Source organism: Balaenoptera musculus, chromosome 2 (assembly GCF_009873245.2).
Source record: "Balaenoptera musculus isolate JJ_BM4_2016_0621 chromosome 2, mBalMus1.pri.v3, whole genome shotgun sequence".
In the NCBI taxonomy this organism is placed as follows: domain Eukaryota; kingdom Metazoa; phylum Chordata; class Mammalia; order Artiodactyla; family Balaenopteridae; genus Balaenoptera; species Balaenoptera musculus.
In genome coordinates, this window is record NC_045786.1 from 58,533,229 (window position 1) to 58,554,775 (window position 21,547).

At 38.4% G+C, this 21,547-nt stretch overlaps 1 protein-coding gene across 3 annotated transcripts in view; it reads right to left on the bottom strand.

Moving 5' to 3' along the window:
* The window catches only part of SCAPER (S-phase cyclin A associated protein in the ER), a 475,492-nt gene that overhangs the window by 427,820 nt on the left and 26,125 nt on the right, over positions 1 to 21,547 (bottom strand). For all 3 annotated transcript variants that reach the window (XM_036843858.1, XM_036843856.1, XM_036843857.1), the window contains exon 2: positions 7,725 to 7,791. In XM_036843858.1, the coding sequence (XP_036699753.1) occupies positions 7,725 to 7,730 (6 nt within the window). In that variant the 5' untranslated portion in view covers positions 7,731 to 7,791. The remainder of the gene's footprint in view (positions 1 to 7,724; positions 7,792 to 21,547) is intronic.

The window sequence follows — 21,547 nt, forward strand, 5'->3', positions numbered from 1 at the left end:
ATGTAATTTGCCATATTAACAAAATAAAGGAGAAAAGTTTGATGCTCACTTCAACAGATGAAAAAAGCAAGTGATAAAACTGTACAACCATCCATGATAAAAATTCTTCACAAACTACAGCAATCAGCGTATTTAATGATAAAATCTTGAAAGAGACAAGGATGCCTACCATCACCACTTCCATGAGTCATTGTACTGAAGTTCCTAGCCCATGTAATAAGGTGAGAAAAAGAATGAGAGAGAAAATATAAGGTGAACCTGGAACAGCTTGTTACACTAGAAAGTACAGAAGGACTCAAAGAATAATAGGAGCATATGAAAAGACACAGAGCCAGTTTGAAGGAGCTTCCACCAGCTAAATCAGGGACAATCTGAGCATCAAAATAAATGGTAGTAATAGATTATAACAGTAAATAAATAAAAAATCCAGGAAGCCTGAAAGACAGACAGACAGGCACACAGATAACTGGGAAGAAAGCAAATACTTATTATCTACTTTAATTAATATTTATTATCATCAGTGGATGCTAAAACTAATGGGTGAAGGTTTGATGAGTTGCAGGGTATTTACATAGCATCAAAGTATCTCTTGACAAATTAATTTCAAAAGAGAAAGCAAACTTTAAATAGAAGAACCTGACAATAGCCTAAATTAACCAAGTGATCAGAGTCAACATGACCAATAGCAGGACAAACTGACACCATATGCTTCATGATGTGATATACTGACAAGGACACATCATCATTCATGTGATATTCTGCCAAAAATACAAAATCTGACTCTATTAATAAGGAAACATGACCCGAATCGAGTGACATTCTTCAAAATAACTGTCCTGTACTCTTCGAAAATGGCAAAGTCAAAAGAGGCAAAGAAAGTCTGAGGAATTATTCCAGGTTAAAGGAGACCAAAGAGACATGATAACTAAATGGATCAAGAAAAAAAATAGCTATAAGAGACATTATTGAGATAATGACAAACTTTGACTACATTGTGGCTTATATAATAGTATTATACGAATGTTAAATTTCTAGATTTTGATAATTGAATTGTGGTCATGTAAGAGAATGTCCTTGTTCTTAGGAAACATACACTGAATATTTAGGGATAAAGGAGTATGCTAGCTTCAAATTGAGGCAGGAGATAGATGGGCCCCAGGCTAAGCAGCTGGAATCTGCCCCCTGTGGACAGATACTCCAAGAGAAAGATAATGGCAGGAGCAAGGAGGAGCTGAGTCCTGCTTGGATAAAAGATAAAGAGACCACGTATTTCTCATTTTTGAGGACTAGGAGACCTCCCCAACTACACGTGTGCAGAAAGGCTCCTCTGGGGTCAAAAGGGAAGGGGGCGCCACCCTGTAACAGGTGGTGTCAACCTCCCCAGAGGCCTCTACACTGGAATCCATCTTGGCAAAAAGATGCACACACATTTCAGGGTGGGCCCTAGGACAGGTCCCCTGTGGGAAAGAAATGAGATAACTGATCAAAGGTAAACAAAGACCCGGAAGAAGTGCCCTATGTAAGTGATTTGAATCACCTCTCTGGTGCACTCCTCCTCATTAGGGAGGACACCCACACCCTTTCTCTTCAGGTGTGTATCTCTGCCTTGCTTCTGTCTTAAATAAATAAACTGTTTCTCTGTGTGCTCTCCCACTTGGGCTGTGTCTCTAATAATAAACTTTGTACCTGTTTCTACAGTTTTTGCCTCCTTGAGAAATTTATTTTTCAGTGAGGGGCAGGAGCCAGGGCAACTTTGCTTCTAGCCTCTAGCCCCTGGTGGTCAAGTAGCTAGGATTCCTGGTTTTCACCCAGGCTACTCAGGTTCACTTCCTGAGCAGGTAACTAGGATCTCTCTTCAGGACCACTCACTGCTGTCTCCTCGAGATCAAAATATTTTCAAATGGTTCATGGAAGAGTAATATATTTATGCACATAACATGCATATATTATATGTCTGTGCAAATATATGTGTGTGCAAATACATGTATATGTCTATAGGTATATATATATATGTGCTTGTATGTTTACGTGATCTTTTTTTTCTGGCTGTGCCGCACAGCATGTGGGACCCTACTTCCCCGATCAGGGATCGAACCCAGGGCCCCTGCAGGGGAAGTGCAGAGTCCTAACCACTGGGCCACCAGGGAACTCCCTATGTGTAATTTTATATACACATATTGTGTATATATACATTTATATACATCTGTATGTTTTATATACACACACATACATATAGAAAAAGAGAAAGAGAGAATATGAGAAAAGAGACAAAATTAGCAATTGGTAAAGTTAGTGAAAGAATATATGAGAATTCCTTGTACTCCTCTTGCAACCTTTCTTAAATTTGAAATTATAGCAAAATAAAAGCTGCTAAAAATAATGATAATAAAGGATGATAGTTTCATGATCTTCAGGTAAAGAAAAAAGTCTTAATCGGGACACAAAAAGCACTAATCATAAAGGAAAAAACTAATAAACTGAACTTCAGTGCAATTAAGAACAGCTTCTACTAAAAAGACATCATTAAAAGAATGAAAAAGCAAGCCACAAAGAAGATATATGCATAAAAGAAACAAAGGTCTTGTACCCAGGATAGACAGAGAACTCCTTAAATCAATTAGAAAGACAACCCAACAGGAAAATGAAACTTGAGTAGGCACTTCACAAAAGATACATAAATAACCAATTACCATATGAAAAGGTACTCAAAAGCAGGCACCGGAAATACTAAAATTTTTTTTAAATAAATGACTATACCGTTTGGTGGTGAGGAGTTGGGGCAACTGCTTACACTGCTGACAGGAAGCTAAACTGGTACAACCACTTTGGAAATCTGGCATTATCTACCAAAGCACAAACCAGCCTCTGTTTACCTCTCTAGCCTCATCTTCCACTACTCTTTTTTTTTCTTTTTTTTTTTTTTTTTTGATAAATTGAGTCTCAGAAATTTTATTTTATTTTATTTTATTTTATTTTATTTTTGGCTGTGTTGGGTCTTTGTTGCTGTGCATGGGCTTCCTCTAGTTGTGGCAAGTGGGGGCTACTCTTTGTTGAGGTGCACAGGCTTCTCATTGACTTGTTGCAGAGCATGGACTCTAAGTGAGTGGGCTTCAGTAGTTGCAGCACACGGGGCTCAGTAGTTGTGGCACGTGGGCCCTAGGGCATGCGGACTTCAGTAGTTGTGGAGCACGGGTTCAGCAGCTGTGGCTCACAGGCTCTAGAGCACAGGCTCAGTAGTTGTGGTGGATTCTTAACCACTGTGCCACCAGGGAAGTCCCTCCATTACTCTTCTTGTCTGTCATGCTCCAACCCCACTGACTTCTATTCAGTTCCCTATAGCCACCAAGCTCCCTTCTAATTCAAGGCATTTACATAGAATTCTCTCTGCTATTTAGAATGTTCTGCCACTCTACAATGTACATTTATTGGCTTCCTCCCCAGCATTCACTCCCTACATCTTTCCTAATAGTTCAATTTTGTTGGGGTCTCATGTGGTTCTAGAGAAGTAGACTTCATCCCTAACTCCAGGCAACACATGACCTTGCCTAAGCCAATCAGCATATTCCACTCCTCCAGGCATAACAAGTGATTCTGGTGTAAGCATGTAACATAAGGTGATCAATACACAGTGGACTTCAGATCTTCTCCTGAAATATTGGAGAAAAGACTCATTTTCCTACTGGCCATACATGAGGGAATACACAGTTCTGAAAACTATCGCTAACCAACTGGGGACCTTAAAGGGAGCAAACCTTAAGATTATGGCAACAAAACAGAAGGCAGAACCAAGGGAAGAAAAGCAATCAAATCCTTGGTGACACTGTTGAGTCAATAGATCAAGTCTTATCTCTACTTGCTACTGAAAGCATCCTAACTAAGACAGTGCTCCTCTTAGCCCAGCCAAGACCTAATGATCTTTCAAGTCCCAGCTTAATGGTTCTTTCTCAGAATGAGGTAACTTCAACTCCCAGACTTGGCCAGGACCCCTTTCATATACTCAAGTCAACTTGTACACCTTTGTAGCACATCTCACAATTAAATTTTAAATTATATAATTATGTGTTTACCATCTATGCTCCCCATTAGACTGTAAGCTTCTGGAGGACTGGATTTTGTTCATCACTCTATTACTACTGCTAGCACAGTGCCAAGCACATAAATACATCATGAATGCTGAATAATTGGAATGATCAAGAAATCATCATAGATAGCTAGTGGGAAGCAGCTGCATAGCACAGCTCGGTGCTTTGTGACCACCTAGAGGAGTGGGATAGGGAGGGTGGGAGGGAGGGAGACACAAGAGGGAAGAAATATGGGGACATATGTATATGTATAACTGATTCACTTTGTTATAAAGCAGAAACTAACACACCACTGTAAAGCAATTATACTCCAATAAAGATGTTTTTTTAAAAAAAAAAGAAATCATCAATAAATAATTGACAAAATAAATATATCATGAATAAATGAACAACATCATTGGGAAATAAGGTGTTCAACATAAATCCACAACTAAAGTTTTGCCCTGCTAAGCACAAATTCTTTTTGATTTTACCATTTTGGATGAAAATCTCTGAATCACAGTTCCCTGACTTCTGAAACAGAGGCTACTGAAGCAACTTCCTCTTTTCTTGAAACTTTCAGGTTATCACTACAAACACCAACTTTTGTATGATACTGTAATATATAGCCTTCAGGAGCTATAGAAGGGCAGTGGATGATTGTCTTATAAATGGGCCCAGGCCAAAGTGTTTTTAGACTTTTTGGGCTCTTTACTTCCTAATGATTTTGCAGAAAACAAAAACTTAATTCTTAATTATTTTGTCTTCTTCCCTATCAAGCTATTAGCTGTCAATTCTTATTTGTTAGAATTCTGGGAAATGTACTATTATGTTTCTGAATAAGAAACTCAAGAATTCTACAAGTACAGTGAATATATTTTCAGTGTGTGAATTATCTGTTATGGATGATCATAGGTATTTTTCATTTACTTTCAGGGTTTTGGCCACATTCTTCAGAGTCACAATAAGCAGTGCTTTACTATACCTTGCTCATTAAGCAGTTTAAAAACAACACAGATCAGAAGGAAATACTATGCAGCTGTAATAAGGAATGAAGATCTCTAATGATCTAGGATATATTCCTAAGTGGGGGAAAAAGTATTAGAATATGATACCTTTGGATTTGAGAAAGAGAATGATAAATATATATACACTACACACATACTTATTTATATATTTTTTCTTATTTTTGAAAATATAAGCAATAAAGGATAAACCAAAAACTAGTCAAAATGATTACCCACGAGACCCATTAGGATAGCTACTACCAAAAAAACAAAAAATAACAAGGATGTGAACAAACCGGAACCCTTGCTCACTACTGGTCGGAATGTAAAATGGTACAGCTGCTGTGGAAAACAGTATGGAGGTTCCTCAAAAAATCTGATATGATCCAGGAATTCTACTTTAGGTATATAGCAAAAAGAATTAAAAATAGGGTCTCAAAGAAATATTTATACATCCATGTTCACAGCAGTATTTTCACAATAGTTAAAATGTGGGAGCAACCCTGTCCGTAGACAAATGAATGGATAGCAGAATGTAGTATATACATACAATGGAATATTATTCAGTCTTAAAAGGTAAATTCTGACATATGCTACTACCTTAGGATAGTATGCTAAGTGAAATAAACTAGTCACAAAAAGACAAATACTGTATGATTCCACTTATATGAGGTACCTAGAGTAGTCATAATCATAGAGAGAGAAAGTAAAATGGTGGCTGCCAGGGGCTGGGGGAGGAAAGAAATAGGGAGTTATTGTTTAATAGGTATAGAGTTTCAGTTTTGCAAGATGAAAAGAGTTCTGAAGATGGACAGTGGTGATGGTTGCACAACTATATGAATATACTTAATACCACTGAACTGAACACTTAAAAATGGTCAAGGGGCTTCCCTGGTGGCGCAGTGGTTAAGAATCTGCCTGCCAATGCAGGGGACACGGGTTCGAGCCCTGGGCCAGGAAGATCCTACATGCCGCAGAGCAACTAAGCCCATGCACCACAACTACTGAGCCTGTGCTCTAGAGCTTGCAAGCCACAACTACTGAAGCCCACATGCCACAACTACTGAAGCCCACGTGCCTAGAGCCCATGCTCCGCAACAAGAGAAGCCACCACAATGAGAAGCCTGCGCACCACAACACAGAGTAGCCCCCACTCACCGCAACTAGAGAAAGCCCGCGAGCAGCATTGAAGACCCAACGCAGCCAAAATAAATAAATAAATTTTTAAAAATGGGTGAGATGGTAAATTTTGTGTATTTTACCACAATTAAAAACATGGAAAAGAAAAGATTGTCCACAAAGGGAAGAAGAGGAAGAAGAAAAGTCATACTCCTCTAAATGAATACGGTTTAATAGGAATTTTGAACCACGTAAACATTGCATATAATATTAAAACAAAGTAAAATCAAAAAGAAAAAGAAATATCAAAAATCAAAAAGAGGTTGAAAACTGTGGAACAATTTTTTCAACATACTGAGAGAAAAATTAGTCAATCGAGACTTTTATGCTCAGCAAGACCATCTTTCAAAATTAGGGCAGGAAAAAAAAGCTACCTTAGACAAACAAAAACAGAGCTTATTAGGACTTAAAAGGCCCTCACTATAAGAAATTCTCAGAATATAAAAGGCAGAAAGAAAACAATCCCAAATGACAGATTTAAAATTTTTTAAACTCAGAGCTTTTTTTATGTCTTTAAGAGATAAAAGAAACTGGAGTGTGGAATGGGGCAGGATGAGATAGGAAAGGAGAATATAGGTAGAAACAGTGCTGCCTTTACACCCAAAAGAGGAGGCTCCTGCCCTGAGCCCTACACTTTAGAAGATTACACCTATCAAAATACCAAAACATCAAAAATATCAAAACCCAAAGATAATAAGTAACTAATTGAGGGTACAGGAATTAAGAGAGAGGGATTCACAAACTGAACTGAGACCTCCCCATCCTAAGAGAAGACAATGAAGAGAAGGAAGGAGGCAAAGCACAGCCTCTGTGCTGGGAAATCAAGATAAAAACTTCTAATTTTACTTTAGAATGGCCACCCCCAATCTCCCAAGGAGGTGTCTAGGCAGCCTGGATTCCCCCAGAAACTGCTTGCCCTCCTCCTCCTGGGTTTGAGTGGGATAGTTTAAGAAGATACTTAGAACTGCCTTAAATCTTGAGTTAGAAAAGTAGAATATGGGGAAGGAGAACCCATCTGCCCAGACTCTCTGGGGAGTTTCACCACATCAGTCCCCATCTAAGATTCAGAGACCACCCTGGCCCAACTTCCACCCTGCCAACCCCAGGGAGTATATTGCTCCTTTAAGAGCTGGCTGGGCCCTGGGTAGGAAAGTAAGTCAGGCTGCTGACATAAACTGATCTATAACTTTTTAAGATTAAGACATATTGTTAAAAAAAAAAGCTGACTTCCATTTCTATTCTTGCCCTAGGTTGTACAAATGTTAGGAGTGAGAGTCTACGGCTCTCAGGTTGAACAGTACATTCACAGTCAGTTACTTTATTGCTGTGCTTTATAACAAATGTGTTCCATAGAGTGTCTTGAAGGTAACAAATATTACATCAAAAAAGAGAATGAATTAAAAACAGAAGGAAGGAAGGGAGGTAGAAGGAGGCTAAAAAAACTAAGGTTAATGCTTAAGGTAGCTTGATCACTTACCATCATTTTTTAATTCCCTTCTATGCCAAGAAGTTCATTTACCACACAAACCCATGGGGTGTGACTCCTATAATAAAAAATATATAGTACATACTCTTAGTCATAACATTGTCATAAAATCATATTTATTCATAAAAGATAAAAATCTCATCCCCGCAAGTTTCTCATTACATTTAACAACATAAACATCACCCCTTTATATTCCGTTTAGATATACTATAGCATGTTTTAAACACTCTATGCTGAACAATACCTCAATGCTCTCCAAAAAAAATTAAATGGAAGAGAAAGAGTATTAATTACATAAATAGCCTATGACATTCCAATCCAGAGGCTTCAAACTTTTTTTTACTAAACACACACACACTTTATATCATGACTCAGTTCATACACACATGATTAACTGAAACAAAGTCTCATGAAGTAATATTTATCCCTATTGTGAGAGATGCACTGATTATTTCCTATTCTATTCTATTTCATCTTTTAAATACTGTTTTCACTGAATTGATTTATAACCCACCAATGAATCCCAACTCAGTATACAAAACACTGTGTAACCTCTCCTTAGGAACTTCCAAAAACTGAGATTTTATCAGAATATCTCAATCACAGATCATCTAATTCTCTACATACAACAGATCCTACTTTTCAGGGAACCTATTTAATGTTGGTCAACCCTTTATTCAAAGAAATCCAAAGCTAGGAAAGTAGATAAAAAAACAAGAGGACAGAGAAATTGCGAGAAAAAATGGCTTAACCCCATAACAAAAGCTACTGAACAAAGAAAAGCAAGCAACAGTTGGAACCCAACCTTCTGGGATGACAGCCTAGGTCATTTATCTTCGTCAAGTGAATCTGTTCCTTTTAAAATGCAGCACTTCAAATGAAAACATATGTTCACACAATAACTTACATACAAGTATTCACAGCAACATTATTCTTAATAGCCAAAAAGTGGAAACAACACAAACGTCCAAAAACTGTTGGATAAATAAAATGTGCTATATCCATACAATGAAATCTTATTCGGCCATAAAGTAGAATAAAGTACTTGTACATGCTACAACATAAAGGAATCTTGAAAACAAGATGCTAAGTGAAAGAAGCCAGTCATAAAAGACCACATATTACATAATTCCACTTATATGTAATGTCCAAAATGGGCAAATCAAGAGAGTCAGAAAAACAGATTACTGCTTGCCTAGGGCTAGAGAGTTGGAGGATGATGAGTTACTGCTAATGAGTACAGGGTTTCTTTTTGGGATGATGAAAATGTTCTAAAATTCAATATGGTGACGGTTGTACAACTCTGTGAATATACTAAGAACCACTTTTTAAATGGGTGAGTTGTAGGGTACATGGATTATATCCCAGTAAAAATGTTACATTTTTAAAAACAGACTACCTCTGTTCACAACTTCTCCAATGCCTCTACATCTCACTCAGAGTAAAAGTCAAAGTCCTCACAGTGGCCTACCACACCCTAAACCTTCTAACTCCCCGTAAGTCTCTGACCATACCTCCTACTCCTCTCTTCTCTGGTGTTCATTCCACTTCAACCACACTGGCCTCTTTAAGTTCCCCAACATGCCAGACACACTACTGCCTCAGGGCTTTACACTTTAAAGTTCCCATCTGGAACACTCAAGATTAACTCCATCTTTGCCCACAGGTCACTTTCTCAGTGAGGCCTTCTGACACGCTCTTTTAAAAAGTGCAACCTGTTTATCCTGACTCCCGCCACTGGCACTCCTTACCCCACTTCTTCGCTAGAGCACTCATTACTTTATATTATTTACTTACTTGGTGGACTGTCCCTCTTTCCCCACAAGAATGTAAACTCCATTATGTTCTTTTTTTTTAAATTTTTTTCTATTGGACCTCCCTCCCACCCCACCCCCATCCCACGCAACTAGATCATCACGGAGCACCAAGCTGAGCTCCCTGTGTTATACAGCAGGTTCGCACTAGCTATCTATTTTACATATGGTAGTGTACTTATGTCAAACCTAATCTCCCAATTTGTCCCACCCTCCCCTTCCCCTCCCTGTGTCCACATGTCCGTTCTCTACATCTACATCTCTATTCCTGTGCTGCAAATAGGTTCATCTGTACCATTTTTCTAGATTCCACAAATATGCGTTAATATACAGTATTTGTTTTTCTCTTTCTGGCTTATTTCACTCTGTATGACAGACTCTAGGTCCATCCACATCTCCAAAAATGACCCAATTTCGTTCCTTTTTATGGCTGAATAATATTCCACTGTATATATGTACCACATCTTCTTTATCCATTCATCTGTTGATGGACATTTAGGTTGTTTCCATGTCCTGGCTAATGTAAATAGTGCTGCAATGAATATTGGGGTACATGTGTCCTATTGAATTATGGTTTTCTCAGGGTATATGCCCCATAGTGGGATTGTTGGGTCATACAGTAGTTCTATTTTTAGTTTTTTAAGGAACCTCCATACTGCTCTCCATCGTGGCTGTATCAATGTACATTCCCATCAACAGTGCAAAAGGGTTCCCTTTTCTCCACACCCTCTCCAGCAATTACTGTTTGTAGATTTTTTGATAATGGCCATTCTGAACAGTGTGATGTGATACCTCACTGTAGTTTTGATTTGCATTTCTCTAATAATTAGTGATGTTGAGCATCTCTTCATGTGCCTCTTGGCCATCTGTATGTCTTCTTTGGAGAAATGTCTGTTTAGGTCTTCTGCCCATTTTTGGATTGGGCTGTTTTTTTTGATATTGAGTTCCGTGAGCTGTTTGTATATTCTGGAGATTAATCCTTTGTCCATTGCTTCGTTTGGAAACATTTTCTCCCATTCTGAAGGTTGTCTTTTCGTCTTGCTTATGGTTTCCTTTGCTGCCCAAAAGCTTTTAAGTTTAATTAGGCCCCATTTGGGTTTTTTGTTTTTATTTTCATTACTCTAGGAGGTGGATCAAAAAAGGTCTTGCTGTGATTTAAGTCGAAGAGTGTTCTTCCTATGTTTTCCTCTAAGAGTTTTATAGTGTCCGGTCTTACATTTAGGTCTTTAATCCATTTTGAGGTTATTTTTGTGTATGGTGTTAGCTAGTGTTCTAATTTCATTCTTTTACATGTAGCTGTCCAGTTTTCCCAGCACCAATCATGGAAGAGGCTGTCTTTTCTCCATTGTATGTTCTTGCCTCCTTTGTCATAAATTAGGTGACCATATGTGCGTGGGTTTATCTCTGGGCTTTCTATCTTGTTCCATTGATCTATGCTTCTGTTTTTGTGCCAGGACCATACTGTCTTGATTACTGTAGCTCTGTAGTATAATTTGAAGTCAGGGAGCCTGATTCCAACAGCTCCATTTTTCTTTCTCAAGATTGCTTTGGCTATTCGGGGTCTTTTGTGTTTCCATACAAATTGTAAAAATTTTTGTTCTAATTCTGTGAAGAATGCCATTGGTAGTTTGATAGGGATTGCACTGAATATGTAGATTGCTTTGGGTAGAATAGTCATTTTCACAATATTGATTCTTCCAATCCAAGAACGTGGTATATTTCTCCACCTTTTTATGTCAACTTTGATTTCTTTCATCAGTGTTTTATAGTTTGAGTACAAGTCTTTTGCTTCCTTAGGTAGGCTTATTCCTAGGTATTTTACTCTTTTTGTTGTGATGGTAAATGGAATTGTTTCCTTAATTTCTCTTTCTGATTTATTGTTATTAGTGTATAGGAATGCAAGAGATTTCTGTGTGTTAATTTTGTATCCGGCAACCTTACCAAATTCATTGATCAGCTCTAGTAGTTTTCTGGTGGCAACTTTAAAATTTTCTATGTATAGTATCATGTCATCTGCAAACAGTGACAGCTTTACTTCTTCTTTTCCAATTTGTATTCCTTTTATTTCTTTTTCTTCTCTGATTGCTGTGGCTAAGACTTCCAAACTATGTTGAATAAGAGTGGCGAGTGGACATACATGTCTTGTTCCTGATCTTAGTGGAAACGCTTTCAGTTTTTCACCATTGAGAATGATGTGTGCTGTGGTTTTGTCATGGCCTTTATTATGTTGAGGTAGGTTCTCTCTATGCCCATTTTCTGGAGTGTTTTTATGATAAATGGGTGTTGAATTTTGTCAAAAGCTTTTTCTGCATCTATTGAGATGATCTATATGGTTTTTATTCCTTAATTTGTTAATAAGGTGTATCACATTGATTGATTTGCGTATACTGAAGAATCCTTGCATCCCTGGGATAAATCCCACTTGATCATGGTGTATGATTCTTTTGACATGCTATTGGATTCTCTTTGCTAGTACTTTGTTGAGGATTTTGGCATCTATGTTCATCAGTGATATTGGTCTGTAATTTTATTTTTTTGTGATATCTTTGTCTGGTGTTGGTATCAGGGTGATGGTGGCCTCACAGAACGAATTTTGTGAGTGTTCCTCCCTCTGCTGTTTTTTGGAAAAGTTTGAGGCTTGGTGTTAGCTCTTCTCTAAATGTTTGATACAATTTGCCTGTGAAGCCATCTGGTCCTGGGGTTTTGTTTACTGGAAGATTTTTAATTACAGTTTCAATTTCATTACTTGTGATAGGTCTGTCTATATTTTCTAATTCTTCCTGGTTCAGTCTTGGAAAATTGTACCTTTCCAATAATTTGTCCATTTCTTTGTGGTTGTCCATTTTATTGGTATATAGCTGTGTGTAGTAGTCCCTTCTAACCCTTTATATTTCTGCAGTGTCAGTTGTGATTTCTCCTTTTTCATTTCTAATTTTATTGATTTGAGTCCTCTCCTTTTTTCTTGATGAGTCTTGCCAAAGTTTTATCAATTTTGTTTATCTTCTCAAAGAACCAACTTTTAGTTTTACTGATCTTTGCTACTGTTTTCTTTGTTTCTACTTCATTTATTTCTGATCTGATCTTTATGATTTCTTTCCTCCTACTGACTTTGGGTTTTCTTTGTTCTTCTTTCTCTAATTGCTTAAGGTGTAATATTAGGTTGTTTATTTGAGATTTTTCTTGTTTCTTGAGGTAGGATTGTATTGCTATATATCTCCCTCTTAGAACTGCTTTTGCTGCATCCCATAGGTTTTGGGTCATCGTGTTCTCATTGTCATTTGTTTCTAGGTTTTTGTTGATTTCCTCTTTGATTTCTTCAGTGATCTCTTGGTTACTTAGTAGTGCACTGTTTAGCCTCCATGTATTTGTGTATTTTACACTTTTTTTTCCTGTAACTGATTTCTAATTTCATATCGTAGTCAGAAGAGATGCTTGATACATTTTCAATTTTCTTAAATTTACTGAGGCTTGATTTGTGACCCAAGATGTGATCTATCCTGTAGAATGTTCTGTGTGCACTTGAGAAGAACATGTATTCTGCCACTTTCAGGAGGAATGTCCTATAAATATCAATTAAATCTATGCGGTCTATTGTGTCATTTAAAGCTTGTGTTTCCTTATTTATTTTCTTTTTGTCTGATCTGTCCATTGGTGTAAGTGAGGTGTTAAAGTCCCCTACCATTACTATTACTGTCGATTTCCCCTTCTATGGCTGTTAGCATTTCTTATGTATTGAGGTGCTCCTATGTTGGGTGCATATTTATCATTGTTATATCTTTTTCTTGGATTGATCCCTTGATTATTATGTAGTATCCTTCCTTATCTCTTGTAACAGCCTTTATTTTAAGGTCTATTTTATCTGATACGAGTATTGCTACTCCAGTTTTCTTTTGATTTCCATTTGAATGGAATATCTTTTTCCATCCCTTCACCTCAGTCTGGATGTTTCCCTAGGTCTGAAGTGGGTCTCTTGTACACAGCATATATATGAGTCTTGTTTTTGTATCCATTCAGTAAGTCTGTGTCTTTTGGTTGGAGCATTTAATCCATTTACATTCAAAGTTATTATTGATACGTATGTTCCTATTACCGTTTTCTTAATTGTTTTAGGTTTGTTTTTGTGGGTCTTTTTTCTTCTCTTGCATTTCCCGCCTAGAGAAGTTCTTTTAGCATTTGTTGTAAAGCTGGTTTGGTGGTGCTGAATTCTTAGCTTTTGTTTGTCTATAAAGCTTTTGATTTCTCCATCAAATCTGAATGAGATCCTTGCTAGGTAGAGTTATCTTCGTTGTAGGTTTTTCTCTTTCATCACTTTAAGTAGATCTGCCACGCCCTTCTGGCCTGCAGAGTTTCTGCTGAAAAATCAGCTGTTAACCTCATGGGGATTCCTTTGTATGTTATATTTTGATTTTCCCTTGCTGCTTTTAATATTTTTCTTTTGAACTTAATTTTTGTTAGTTTGATTAATATGCGTCTCGGTGGGTTTCTCCTAGGGTTTATCCTGTATGGGACTCTCTGTGCTTTCTGGACTTGGGTGATTATTTCCTTTCCCATTTTAGGGAAGTTTTCCACTTTAATCTCTTCAAATATTTTCTCAGACCCTTTCTTTTTCTTTTGTTTTTCTGGGACCACTATAATTTGAATGTTGGTGCATTTAGTGCTGTCCCAGAGATCTCTGAGATTTTCTTCAATTCTTTTCATTCTTTTCTCTTTATTCTGCTCCTCGGCAATTATTTCCACCATTCTGTCTTCCAGCTCACTTATTCATTCTTCTGCCCTAGTTATTCTATTATTAATTCCTTCTAGTATATTTTTCATATCAGTTATTGTGTTATCCATCTCTGTTTGTTCTTTATTTTTTCTACATCTTTGCTAAACATTTCTTGTATTTTCTTGATCCGTGCCTCCATTCTATTTCCGATATTCTGGATTATCTTTACTATCATTACTCTGAATTCGTTTTCAGGTAGATTGCCAATTTCCTCTTCATTTATTTGGTCTTGTAGGCTTTTACCTTGCTCCTTCATCTGTAACATATTTTTTTGTTGTCTCTTTTTTTTTTTTTTTTGATGCATGGGATTGTCTTCCTGTCTTACTGGTTGTTTGGCCTGAGGCATCCAGCATTGGAGTTTGTAGGCTGTTGTACAGATCTGGCTCTTGGTGCCAAGATGAAGACCTCCAAAACCTCATTCCAATGAATATTCCTTGGGGTCCGAGGTTCTCTGGTTCTCTGTTACTCCAGTGGTTTGGACTCAGGGCTCCCACTGCGGGAGCGCAGTCTCAACCCCCAGCTCATGAACCAAGATCCCGCAAGCTGCGCGGGGCAGCAAAGAAGAAAAAGAAAAAAAGGAGAAAAATAACAAAGAGTAAAAAATAAAATAAGATTAGAAAACTGACAGATATGTTAGAAAAAATTTAAAAATAAAAATATAGATGAAACAACAACCAGAAGGTACACTGGAACAGCAGCAAAAAAGAGGAGGAGAAAAAAAAAGCCAGAAAAAGCCTTGGCTGTTGGGGGCGGGGCTTAGGCAGGGGCATGGTTTAGGCAGTGGGTGGGGCCTATGCTTAGGACTCACAGGGCTGGAAAAGGCACCAGGGGCAGGGGGGCTTAGGATCAACACAGCAGGAGGGGCCCAGGAGTGCCTATGGCCTTGGAGGGCAGAGGACGAGGTCCGGGACCCCAGCTGGCTCCCTGGGCACGAGTGGGCAGGGGAAATGCTAGACGCGTTCCCCTCCGATCCTCCAATCCTGGAAGGTCCCTCCCCACTGGCCTCTCTTCTTCTCCCCACACCCCGTCCTATGCCGCTAGGACCCACACAGCCAGAGGGGGCCCCGATAGGCAGGGGACCAGACCCAGAAGCACACAGGCTTCCTGAGCTGAGTGGGCAGGGAATATGCCAGCGGCACTTCCCCTGATCCCCCAGTCCTGGAGGGTGCCCCCCATCCACCTCTCCTATGCCCCTAGGACCCCCACAGCCGGAGGGGGCCTCGGAGGGCAGAGCACCAGGCCCAGATGCCAGCAGGCTTCCCAGGGCCCAAGCGGGTGGGGGAAACACCTGCCACACCTCCCCTGATCCTCTGATCCTGGAGGGACCCTCCCCATCCTCCTCTCCTCTTCTCCCCTCACCTCCCTCCTTCGCCCCTAGGATCCAGGCGGCCCAGAGGGCGCCTCAGAGGACAGAGGACCTGGTCTGGGAGCCCAGCAGGCTTCCTGGGGCCTGACTGGGCAGGGGAAATGCTAGGCGCGCTACCCACTGATCCTCGAGCCCCCGAGGGTCCCTCCAGGCGAGGGGACCCCTCCCCTCTCCCAGCCACCCCTCAGGGGCCCTGGTCCTGTCTGGCTTCCACTTCTCCTCCCCCCTCACTCTGCCCCACATCCTAGCCAGTTTCTTGAGGGTTCCTCCTGTTTCCTTGGGCATCGAGGTTCCCCACTAGCGTCCAACAGGTGACCTAGTGGTGGGGAGACATGAACTCTATGTCCTCCCATGCACCCATCTTGACTCTGCCCCCTTTCTCATCTGGTTTTGTTATTGCTATAGCCTCAGAATACAGAACAGTGCCTAGCATTGAATAGGCATTCATTAAACACTTATTTACTAATGAATGAAGTCTGTACTAAAGAATCTTTGCGACCAGAGGGCAGACAGCAGAAGCAAAAAGAACTACAATCCGGCAGCCTGTGGAACAAAAACCACATTCACAGATAGACAAGATGAAAAGGCAGAAGGCTATATACCAGATGAAGGAACAAGATAAAACCCCAGAAAAACAACTAAATGAAGTGGAGATAGGCAACCTTCCAGAAAAAGAATTCAGAATAATGATAGTGAAGATGATCCAGGACCTCGGAAAAAGAACGGAGGCAAAGATCGAGAAGATGCAAGAAATGTTTAACAAAGACCTACAAGAACTAAAGAACAAACAAACAGAGATGACCAATACAATAACTGAAATGAAAACTACACTAGAAGGAATCAATAGCAGAATAACTAAGGCAGAAGAACGGATAAGTGACCTAGAAGACAGAATGGTGGAATTCACTACTGCAGAACAGAATAAAGAAAAAAGAATGAAAAGAAATGAAGACAGCCTAAGAGACCTCTGGGACAACATTAAACGCAACAACATTCGCATTATAGGGGTCCCAGAAGGAGAAGAGAGAAAGGACCAGAGAAAATATTTGAAGAGATTATAGTCGAAAACTTCCCTAACATGGGAAAGGAAATAGCCACCCAAGTCCAGGAAGCGCAGGGAGTCCCGTACAGGATAAACCCAAGGAGAAACAGGCCGAGACACACAGTAATCAAATTGGCAAAAATTAAAGACAAAGAAAAATTATTGAAAGCAGCAAGGGAAAAATGACAAATAACATACAAGGGAACTCCCATAAGGTTAACAGCTGATTTCTCAGCAGAAACTCTACAAGCCAGAAGGGAGTGGCATGATACACTTAAAGTGATGAAAGGGAAGAACCTACAACCAAGATTACTCTACCCGGCAAGGATCTCATTCAGATTCGATGGAGAAATCAAAAGCTTTACAGACAAGCAAAAGCTAAGAGAATTCAGCACCACCAAACCAGCTCTACAACAAATGCTAAAGGAACTTCTCTAAGTGAGAAACACAAGAGGAGAAAAGGACCTACAAAAACAAACCTAAAACAATTAAGAAAATGGTCATAGGAACATACATATCGATAATTACCTTAAACGTGAATGGATTAAATGCTCCAACCAAAAGACACAGACTTGCTGAATGGATACAAAAACAAGGCCCATATATATGCTGTCTATAAGAGACCCACTTGAGACCTAGGGACACATACAGACTGAAAGTGAGGGGATGGAAAAAGATGTTCCAGGCAAATGGAAATCAAAAGAAAGCTGGGGTATCAATACTCATATCAAATAAAATAGACTTTAAAATAAAGAATGTTACAACAGACAAAGAAGGACACTACATAATGATTAAGGGATAAATCCAAGAAGATATAACAATTATAAATATATATGCACCCAACACAGGAGCACCTCAATACATAAGGCAACTGCTAACAGCTCTAAAAGAGGAAATCAACAGTAACATAATAATAGTGGGGGACTTTAACACCTCACTTACACCAATGGACAGATCATCCAAAATGAAAATAAATAAGGAAACAGAAGCTTTAAATGACACAATAGACCAGATAGATTTAATTGATATTTATGGGACATTCCATCCAAAAACAGCAGATTACACTTTCTTCTCAAGTGTGCACGGAACATTCTCCAGGAGAGATCACATCTTGGGTCACAAATCAAGCCTCAGTAAATTTAAGAAAATTGAAATCATATCAAGCATCTTTTCTGACCACAGCGCTATGAGATTAGAAATGAATTACAGGGAAAAAAACGTAAAAAACACAAACACATGGAGGCTAAACAATACGTTACTGAATAACCAAGAGATCACTGAATAAATCAAAGAGGAAATCAAAAAATACCTAGAGACAAATGACAATGAAAACACGACGATCCAAAACCTATGGGATGCAGCAAAAGCAGTTCTAAGAGGGAAGTTTACAGCTATAAAAGCCTACCTAAAGAAACAAGAAAAATCTCAAGTAAACAATCTAACCTTACACCTAAAGAAACTAGAGAAAGAAGAACAAACAAAACCCAAAGTTAGCAGAAGGAAAGAAATCATAAAGATCAGAGCAGAAATAAATGAAATAGAAACAAAGAAAACAACAGCAAAGATCAATAAAACTAAAAGCTGGTTCTTTGAGAAGATAAACAAAATTGATAAACCATTAGCCAGACTCATGAAGAAAAAGAGGCAGAGGACTCAAATCAATAAAATTAGAAATGAAAAAGGAGAAGTTACAACAGACACCACAGAAATACAAAGCATCCTAAGAGACTACTACAAGCAACTCTACGCCAATGAAATGGACAACCTGGAAGAACTGGACAAATTCTTAGAAAGGTATAACCTTCCAAGACTAAACCAGGAAGAAACAGAAAATATGAACAGACCAATCACAAGTAACGAAATTGAAACTGTGATTAAAAATCTTCCAACAAACAAAAGTCCAGCACCAGATGGTTTCACAGGTGAATTCTATCAAACATTTAGAAAAGAGCTAACACCCATCCTTCTCAAACTCTTCCAAAAAATCACAGAGGAAGGAACACTCCCAAACTCATTCTACGAGGCCACCATCACCCTGATTCCAAAACCAGACAAAGATACTACAAGAAAAGAAAATTACAGACCAATATCACTGATGAATATAGATGCAAAAATCCTCAACAAAATACTAGCAAACAGAATCCAACAACACATTAAAAGGATCATACACCACAATCAAGTGGGATTTATCCCAGGGATGCAAGGATTCTTCAATATACGCAAATCAATCAATGTGATATACCATATTAACAAATTGAAGAAGAAAAACCATATGATCATCTCAATAGATGCAGAAAAAGCTTTTGACAAAATTCAACATCCATTTATGACAAAAACTCTCCAGAAAGTGGGCATAGAGGGAACCTACCTCAACATAGTAAAGGCCATATACGAGATACCCACAGCAAACATCATTCTCAATGGTGAAAAACTGAAAGTGTTTCCTCTAAGATCAGGAACGAAACAAGGATGTCCACTGTCACCACTATTATTCAACATAGTTTTGGAAGTCCTAGTTACGGCAATCAGAGAAGAAAAAGAAATAAAAGGAATACAAATTGGAAAAGAAGAAGTAAAACTGTCACTGTTTGTAGATGACATGACACTATACATAGAAAATCCTAAAAATGCCACCAGAAAACTACTAGAGCTAATTAATGAATTTGGTAAGGTTGCCAGATACAAAATTAATGCACAGAAATCGCTTGCATTCCTATACACTAATGATGAAAAATCTGAAAGAGAAATTATGGAAACACTCCCATTTACCATTGCAACAAAAAGAATAAAATACCTAGGAATAAACCTACCTAGGGAGACAAAAGACCTGTATGCAGAAAACTATAAGACACTGATGAAAGAAATTAAAGATGATACCAACAGATGGAGAGATATACCATGTTCTTGGATTAGAAGAATCAATATTGTGAAAATGACTATACTACCCAAAGCAATCTACAGATTCAATGCAATCCCTATCAAATTACCAATGGCATTTTTTATGGAACTAGAACAAATCATCTTAAAATTTGTATGGAGACACAAAACACCCCGAATAGCCAAAGCAGTCTTGAGGGGAAAAAACGGAGCTGGAGGAACAGACTCCCTGACTTCAGACTATACTACAAAGCTACAGTAATCAAGACAATATGGTACTGGCACAAAAACAGAAGCATAGATCAATGGAACAAGATAGAAAGCCCAGAGAGAAACCCACGCACCTATGGTCAACTAATCTATGACAAAGGAGGCAAGGATATACAATGGAGAAAACACAGTCTCTTCAATAAGTGGTGCTGGGAAAACTGGACAGCTACATGTCAAAGAATGAAATTAGAACACTCCCTAAAACCATACACAAAAATAAACTCAAAATGGATTAGAGACCTAAATATAATACCGGACACTATAAAAGTCTTAGAGGAAAATGTAGGAAGAACACTCTTTGACATAAATCACAGCAAGATCTTTTTTGATCCACCTCCTAGAGTAATGGAAATAAAAACAAAAATAAACAAATGGGACCTAATGAAACTTCAAAACTTTTGCACAGCAAAGGAAACCATAAACAAGACGAAAAGACAACCCTCAGAATGGGAGAGAATATTTGCAAATGAATCAACAGACAAAGGATTAATCTCCAAAATATATAAACAGCTCATGCAGCTCAATATTAAAGCAACAAACACCCCAATCCAAAAATGGGCAGAAGACCTAAATAGACATTTTTCCAAAAGAGACATACAGATGGCCAAGAAGCACATGAAAAGCTGCTCAACATCACTAATTATTAGAGAAATGCAAATCAAAACTACAATGAGGTATCACCTCACACCAGTTAGAATGGGCATCATCAGAAAATCTACAAACAACAAATGCTGGAGAGGTATGGAGAAAAGGGAACCCTCTTGCACTGTTGGTGGGAATGTAAATTGATACAGCCACTATGGAGAACAGTATGGAGGTTCCTTAAAAAACTAAAACTAGAATTACCATATGACCCAGCAATCCCACTACTGGGCATATACCCAGAGAAAACTGTAATTCAAAAAGGCACATGCACCCCAATGTTCATTGCAGCACTATTTACAATAGCCAGGTCATGGAAGCAACCTAAATGCCCATCGACAGATGAATGGATAAAGAAGTTGTGGTACATATATACAATGGAATATTACTCAGCTATAAAAAGGAACGAAATTGAGTCATTTGTTGAGACGTGGATGGATCTAGAGACTGTCATACAGAGTGAAGTAAGTCAGAAAGAGAAAAACAAATATCGTTTATTAACGCATGTATGTGGAACCTAGAAAAATGGTACAGATGAGCCGGTTTGCAGGGCAGAAGTTGAGACACAGATGTAGAGAACAGACGTATGGACACCAAGGGGGGCAAACCGCGGTGGGGTGGGGATGGTGGTGTGCTGAATTGAGTGATTGGGTTTGACATGTATACACTGATGTGTATAAAATTGATGACTAATAAGAACCTGCAGTATAAAAAAACAAAGAAACTACAAAAACAACTAATACTAAACTTTCTTTGGGTTATTTGTATGGAAATATGTTAATATAAATGTTTCAGACATTACATGAAATTTCTAAAAATCTTATATGTTATGGTATAATGTTATAAATAATAATTCTAGTTATTACTTTAAAATGTTTATCTCAGAAATAACTAAATTTCCGTGTCAACTGCATTATTATGAACTCTCATCAAATCTTTAACCATGGTCATTTTTAAGTCTTTTGTCATTTACAGACAGTTCTGGGTGTACTCTGATGCTTTTGCAAATATGTTCCTGTAAAAGGGGTTCATCTT